Here is a 7078-nt window from a genome sequence, read left to right as displayed (position 1 = left end):
CTTCCATGGATGGACCCTGGGTGGGTGGTGGGACTTGGTCCCTGGCTGTGGTCAGAGTGGATGGAGAGTTAGAGGTTGGAGAATCCAGGGATGAGCCATGAGGCTCCTCACCAGCTCCCTGCACCGGGGAGAATTCAGGGCAGAGAAGTGGGATGTGCTGGGAGGGAGCCGGCAGACACTGTGGGGTGGGAGAGGGAGGTGGGAGGGCTGGGATGCTGACAGGACATGCAGGAGACAAATAGAAGAGGGGCCTGAGGAGGGCACTGTGGTCACTGTGGTGGGAGGAACAGAGCCGGGTGCTGTGGATGTGGAGGAGAGGAAGATGGGGTAGAGAGGAAGGAAAACATTCCACTTAACTGTTTGCCGTGGGGAAGATTTGCAGGCGAAGATTTGCAGGCGAAGATTTTCTGTCCAGATCAGAGGGGCTTCTTGGCATCTCATGCTCCTTTTGGATCCATATCCTAAGAGCAGATCCTCCCAGGACAGTTACATGAAGAAGAAAGTCCCCGGATCACTGGCTCGTCTCCGTGTCCTGTCCTGGTGGTGTTCCCTCGGGAGCAATGGGGCCACGGGGGCGTCTGAAACGGTTTTGTAACTTTGGCTACGTCAGAGCTGCACTTCCTTGGGGTTATTTATCTTGTTTGGGTTTGTTTTTTGTTTAGTTTTGGTTGGTTTTTTTGTTGGCTTTTTTTTTTTTTTTTTTTTTTTTTTTTTTTTTTTTTTTTTTTTTTTTTTTTTTTTTTGCCACAAAGGAAGTGGCTTCTGCCAAAAGCTCCCCATGAAGAATTTTGTGAATGGCTCCTCATTTACTTCTGATTAGAAACACTCTCCCCCCACCCGCTCCCCCGGAGAGCTTCCTGTTCTCCAACCGCGTTCCCTCTCCAGGCAGGTTTTGGCCATTCCTCATTTTTCTCCCAACCTCAGCATCCCTGGGGGGTCCCCACGTCTCTGGCAGCAGAGGGGTTCTGGTGGTGCTGGCAGTGCTGGTAGTGCCGGCAGTGCTGGAATGCTGGCAGTGCTGGCAGTGCTGGCAGCGCTGGAGAGACAGCTGGGTGCTTCTCAGAAGCAGCTCTCATTCCAGGAAGAGCACCGGGATCGTTGCCAAAACCTCCCCTGGGCCCAAGGGAACACACCTGCAAACTGGAGCCAAGAATTCCAGTTTTCACCGTTCCAAGGCAGGCCCTGACAGCCCAGGTGAAGGACAGCGAGCAGTTGTTTGCAGCCAGGTTATGAGCACTCACAGCCCTGATTAATTACTGCTAATACCCTTAATGATGCAATGAGAGCTATTGGAGACCAGATTTTGGGGTGCTGTGATCCCCATCCCAGCCCTTCACCAGCAGCGCGTCCTCCCCCCCCTGGGGTTTGGGAGCACTTGGGGTTGTTTTTACCTGTTCCCACCCCTTTGGTAGCAGGGACACCTTCCACCAGCCCATGTTGCTCCAAGGCCTGTCCAACCTGGCCTTGGACACTTCCAGGGATGGGGCAGCCCCAGTTTCTCTGGGCAACCTGTGCCAGGGCCTGCCCACCCTCACAGGGAAGAATTTTTTCCCAATATACCACCTAAACCCACCTTCTGTCAGTGTGAAGCCATTCCCCCTTGTCCTGTCACAAAGGGAGCACTTTGCCTGCCTGGATGAGTTGTGCATCCCCAGGACAAGGGCATACCTGAGATTTCCAGGGGCAGGGCTGGTTCCCACCTCAAACTTATATTTAAATTATTACATAAAATAATAAATTTTTTTCCCTTGTAATTTACTGGGGACTGCAGTTCCTTCCCCTTCTGGCTCATGGGCTGCCTGTGTTTATTTCTAAAGTGACAGTTGTGACAGTCCCCTCATGCTGCCAGTTAGTTCATCACACTGAAATGATGTAGCCCAGAAAGTCCTGTCTCATCTGTGCTCCTGTTCTCACCACCTTGATCCTCAAAAGCCCCCAGACCAGAACAGAAATTATGTTTTCAGCTCCCTCTGGCTCAGTGTCCTCCCGTGCCACAGGAACGGAGAGAAAAATCCAAATGCTGCTGGCAGCATCATCATCCAGCAGCCAAACCTTCATCCTCCAAGGGACCCAGCTTAAACCTCCAAGGAGGTTTGACTGGGGAGGCAGGAAGGGGTGGGAAAAGAGGAAAGTGCTGTGGTGACCAGCACTCCGAGGTCAGACAGACTGGCAAGGAGGGGCTGACAGCTGAGGGAAAGAGGAATTCTGTCCTGGGGGTGGAGAAGCCCATGGAACAAACTGTGAGACCCAGAAGAGACCGAAACAGAGGCTGGGAAGAACAGGAGGAATCATCCAGGAGGATGAGCTCTTCCTGCCAGGGGACATATCAGCTTCCCCACGCTGCTACCAGAGCCATAATATTTGCACATGGTGGTTTCCTTTGTGCACACATAAACCCGACCTTCACATAAACAAACAACCGATGTTTGTAAACCTTGAGTGGGAAATCCAGATTTTTAGAGAACATGCTCAGGATGTTTTCCAGGGAAGCAGAGGATGAGAAATCCTGGGGAATTCTGTTCTTTAATCAAGCACAGGACTTGATGGGGCAGCCACAGCTTCTCAGGGCAACCTGTTTCAGTGCCACTCTCACAGGGAATGATTTTTTTCCCAGTATCCAATCTAAACCTGCTTTCCATCAGTGTGAAGCCATTCCCCCTTGTCCTGTCACTCCATGCCCTTGTCTCTTGGAGCCCCTTTAGATGCTGGATCCTGATCTGTTTACACTGTAAAGGGTCAGCTCGGTGAGAGGATGTGAGATGCAGATTCCACAGTTTGGGACACAAACTGTGTCCTGCATCAGCAGGGAAGAGAGGAGGCAGTCCCAGCAGGAACATCCCTGCTCCTAGATGCATGTGAGTCTGGGCAGGAATCATCTCACCTCACTCCAGCTTTTCTTATCTTTCATTAATTCCATGGAATTAATTTTGGGTGCTGAATGGCTCCAAAGGGAGTGTGGAAGACAGTTCAGATGAACCCAGTAACTTACCAATGGCTAAAGCCAAGCAAGCAGCAATTCACCCCTTCTTCTATTACTGAAATCCTGAATCATCCTTCTGCCATCTGTCCATGTTCCACCTCATGCCCAGATTTTATTATTCCATGAGCTCCTTGACACACAACGTAGAATCCTCTTGGAAACCGTGTGGTGAAGGTCAGCTGTCACTGGGCTTGTAGTATATAAGTGGTAAAAACAGATTTCAACCAGAAATCGAAGTTTCCCAGCAAGTTTGTAGTGCAGGGTCCTAAAGATCCACCCCTGGAATGCGAGGAGAAAAATTCAGCCAGTTCAAAGATCACATTTTGGGATTGGGGTTGCTTTAAAAGGAAAGAGGAACCTGATATGGAGACAAACCCTTTTCCCATAGGTCTCCTTTCTGAGGCTCTCTTTGGTTAGTCATTTCCTGTACAAAGCCAAGAGTAGATTAGAACCAGAGCCCTGATACCGTCAGAGGCGGGGGAGCAGTTCCCCCTTTGTGACATCCCTCGAGAACATGAGTCAACCCCGGGGAAAGGGGGATGTGAAAGGACCCGGGACAGACCCCATGCCAGGCACTGCGCAGGCTCACCGGGAAGGCTTCGCTCCTATTTTCCAAGTGATAATTCCAGGAAAACTCCTGGAGGTCCCACTGCAGGGGCAGCAGCTGGTGAGCGTGAGGTGATGTGAGTCCGCAGCGTGTCTGCTCCGGTGGAATTGTCCAGGCTGCGAGAGGAAAGAAGGTCAGACTCTTCTGGGTGGGGTTTTTTTTCAGCTTAATCAGCTTCCCCCCCCTCCCACCTCCCAGGTGTAGGACCTGGTCATCAATTTTCACCAAATCTGATATGGGAATAGTGGTCTGTAGGGTATTAAGACCTATAAATACTATGGAAAAAGGCGGGGAGGGGGTGGATGCTGAAATGAGTGTGCTGCTGAAGGAACCCAGCAGGGCAGTGATATCAGCTGCAATATTAGACACCTGAGAATCCAGATTAGACCCACCCCAAAGCCTCTTGCTCTTTGTTATCTCCGAAGATGTCCCTCTTCAATTATTTTCCTCCTCCAGATCTGTCCTGCCCAAATCCAGGAGGGAGGCATCTCCCTGGATTTTGTGCCAGGCACGTCCGTATCCACATCCCACATCCTATTTTCCATTTGTCCTGTCCCTCGCCTCTCTCTGTACTCCTCCATGTGGAAGTTGGGGCATGGTACAAGATGGGAAAAGCCAGGTGTGTAGGCAGAGTGTTGCTGATGTGTCCCTGTTTGTCACCCCTCCAGCCGTGTGAGGGGAAGGAGGAGCAGCGCAGGTGTCACAATGGACATGTCCCCTGCCACGGAAAGAGCCGGCCCCGCCTGCTGGGGCCAACCCACTGGGATGGCATCTAACAGGAGCTGGAGTGAGGACAACCCCTACAGCTGGACTGACTGTGAGAGCAGCCACTTGAGCAAAGTGCCTGTCACGCTGTTCATCTGCCTCTGTGGGATGGTTGGGAACGGGGCTGTCCTCTGGCTCCTCGGCTTCCAAATCCGCAGGAACCCCGTCACCATCTTCATCCTCAACCTGGCCATCGCTGACTGCACCTTCCTCCTCTCCATCGCCATCTCCCTGGGGATATTTTATGTCCCAGAGAGCCTCTGCCACGAGCTGGGCTCACAGGGAGTGACAGCCGTGCTGAACGTCACCGTTCTGTTCGCCTTCACTGCCGGTGTCTACCTGCTGACAGCCTTCAGTGCTGTGACAGCTCTGTCTGTCCTACCCCTGTCCCACTGTCCCTGCCGCCACTCCCAGCGCTTCCCAGTGCTCCTGTGTGCCCTGCTCTGGGTCCTCTCCCTCCTGCTCACCGTGACCCTCTACTTCCACCCTTCAGCGCTCGCTGCCTTCGTCCTGAGCTACCTCTTATCGGTGCTCACCCTCATCTGCTCTGCTCTAACCCTGCTTATTGTCCTGTGCTGCTCGTGGAAACACCCTCCAAGGAAGCTCTGTGCCGTGGTCCTGCTGGCTGTCATCTTCTTCCCCTTCTTCACTGCTGATTTTGGGTTCTGGCTCTTGCTGAGGGTGTTTGATTTTTCTGTCTTTGTCCTCAGTGCCTCCCTCCCGCTTGCCTGTGCCAACAGCAGCGTCCACCCTCTTATTTACTTCTTGGTTGGCAGCTGTGCAAAGAAGTTCACACTCTCTCTCAGTGCTGCCTTCCAAAGGACTTTTGAAGATGTGTCAGAGCCTCAAAATAAAGGCAACACAGTGGAATTGTTATGAAATAAAATAATCACAATATAGAATCATAAAATATCCTGAGCTGGAAAGGACCCATGATGATCATTGAGACCAGCTCCTGGCCCTGCACAGGACAACCTCAGCAATCCCACCATGTGCCTGAGAGTGTGTCCAAATGCTCCTTGAGCTCTGTCAGGCTCCCTGGAGACCTTGTTCCAGTGTCTGATCACCTTCTGGTAAAGAACCTTTTCCTAAAATCCACCCTAGACCAACTGTTTAAACCCCTGCCATCCCAACTCTATGATTCTGAGATGCTCTGGGGATGGAGGTGTCCTGTGGCAATGCTGGTGTGGGTCTGGCTGAGTGGAATTAACTGCAGCACAAGGAAAGGGGGTGGGTGGCAGGGGAACTCCTGCCTGGGGCGGATGCTGGATGATGTGATGAATAATCATAAAATCATCACACAGTGGTTTGGATTGGGAGGAATTTTAAAGATCATTTATTTCCAACCCCCCCACCACAGGCAGGGACACTCACAAGACTTGTTGCTTTGAAATCTGCTTTGAATCTTTCCTATTCAACAGGTCTCAGCTTTCCCTGTCTCAAAACTGAGCTTCTCTACCCTGTGGACTATTAAAACCAAATCACCAAGGCTCAGAGCTCCTGCCAGTGTTTTGTTTTTTTTTTTTTGATGTGTCTGCTAAAAAACAGAGTGCAGATGAATATCCTGGCACAGCAGTGCAGAACAATTCCTGGACAATTCCTGACCAGCAAGTCCTGACACAGGGGGATACCACGGGGAGACTTCACGTTCAGCTTTGTTACCAGGGGCAGCAGGAATGTGTTTTTGGGATCCCCTCTGGAGGTTTTTCACCAAAAGTGCATGGCTCCTGGTGCACTCTGAGATTGGTCTGCACATCGTGTGGGCTGGCTGTCTGCACGCAAGGGTTTGGGGCTGGAACTGCATCCCGTGGATCCTCCCACTTTGCTCCGGGCCGTCTGGACGGTTTTAGCTTGAGCAGAGTGTCGCAACCACGACCTGAGGGCTGGCCCCACTTCTAGGGAGTCTGCTCCTCGTCTGGGAAAAACAACAGGAGGGGGATTAAAACTAAATGAGCTCTGCCTGGAGACTCAGCAAAGGTGGGATTTTCTGTGTGAAAGAGGATGCAGGGAGAGGGAAGGAAAAGGAAAACTGGACCTTTCCTGTTGAGGCTATGAGGATTCAGTCCCTGTAGTCTGGCTCAGGAATTCTCTGGGTAGAGGGGCAGTGGCAGTGCTTTCCCTGCTTCTCTCTCCCTTCCACGTCTGTCAGCCCTTGATGAAATAATGGATCTGAAGGATAGGCTTTAGAGGCTTTAGAATGTGAAGAAATAGAGGAAAATGGCTCATTTCCTCATGCTGAGTCAGCCTGACTCTGTTCACCAGTGACAAGCTCTGCAGCAAAGCCCAGATGCTGTTTGTTTAACAAATTTCGGGGTCAGAGTTACCGTGCTGGAAACAAACAGAAGAAAGAAAAACAAATTTTGTTCAGGGGTAGCAGCAAAGTGGAAAAGAACAGTACAACCAGGATTTTGGTTAGTCATTAAAGCCACTGTGCAGAGTTGCTGTTGAGCTCCTCCTGAGGGTGGCCACGTTCAGGATGGAGGTGGTGAATGGTTTCCTCCTCATGCTGATGCTGGGGAATTAAAGGATGTCCCCATTCTGCTGAATAGCAGTTAAAACCCCCTAATTTCTAAAGAATGTAAGTGTTCCAAGCATCTGCTTCTGTGAATTTCTGTATTTCAAGCTCTTTTTGGCCGTGGGTGCAAAGGTTCAGTGGAGTTCAGTGGAGTTGGTACGAGCAGAGAGCACAGGAATTGGTGTGTGTAGCTTGCCAAGCCCATCTGATC

The 7078-nt window shown here is 51.2% G+C and overlaps 2 protein-coding genes across 2 annotated transcripts in view; one reads left to right on the top strand and one right to left on the bottom strand.

The window, feature by feature from the left end:
• Nucleotides 1-5252, top strand: part of LOC114067854 — a 9850-nt gene extending 4598 nt beyond the window's left edge. Inside the window, exons 5-6 of the mRNA XM_027903556.1 lie at nt 467-591; nt 4256-5252. Of these exons, the coding sequence (XP_027759357.1) occupies nt 467-591; nt 4256-5231 (1101 nt within the window). The 3' untranslated portion in view covers nt 5232-5252. The remainder of the gene's footprint in view (nt 1-466; nt 592-4255) is intronic.
• A 995-nt stretch (nt 5253-6247) lies between these two features.
• Nucleotides 6248-7078, bottom strand: part of LOC114067853 (mas-related G-protein coupled receptor member D-like) — a 3607-nt gene continuing 2776 nt past the window's right edge. Inside the window, exon 2 of the mRNA XM_027903555.1 lies at nt 6248-6267. Within this exon, the coding sequence (XP_027759356.1) occupies nt 6248-6267 (20 nt within the window). The remainder of the gene's footprint in view (nt 6268-7078) is intronic.

Source organism: Empidonax traillii, unplaced genomic scaffold (assembly GCF_003031625.1).
Source record: "Empidonax traillii isolate 1590-97213 ecotype Southwest subspecies unplaced genomic scaffold, ASM303162v1 scaffold982:size219053, whole genome shotgun sequence".
Taxonomy (NCBI): domain Eukaryota; kingdom Metazoa; phylum Chordata; class Aves; order Passeriformes; family Tyrannidae; genus Empidonax; species Empidonax traillii.
Note: the sequence above shows the minus strand (reverse complement) of the source record. Positions and strands in the feature narration are given on the sequence as shown.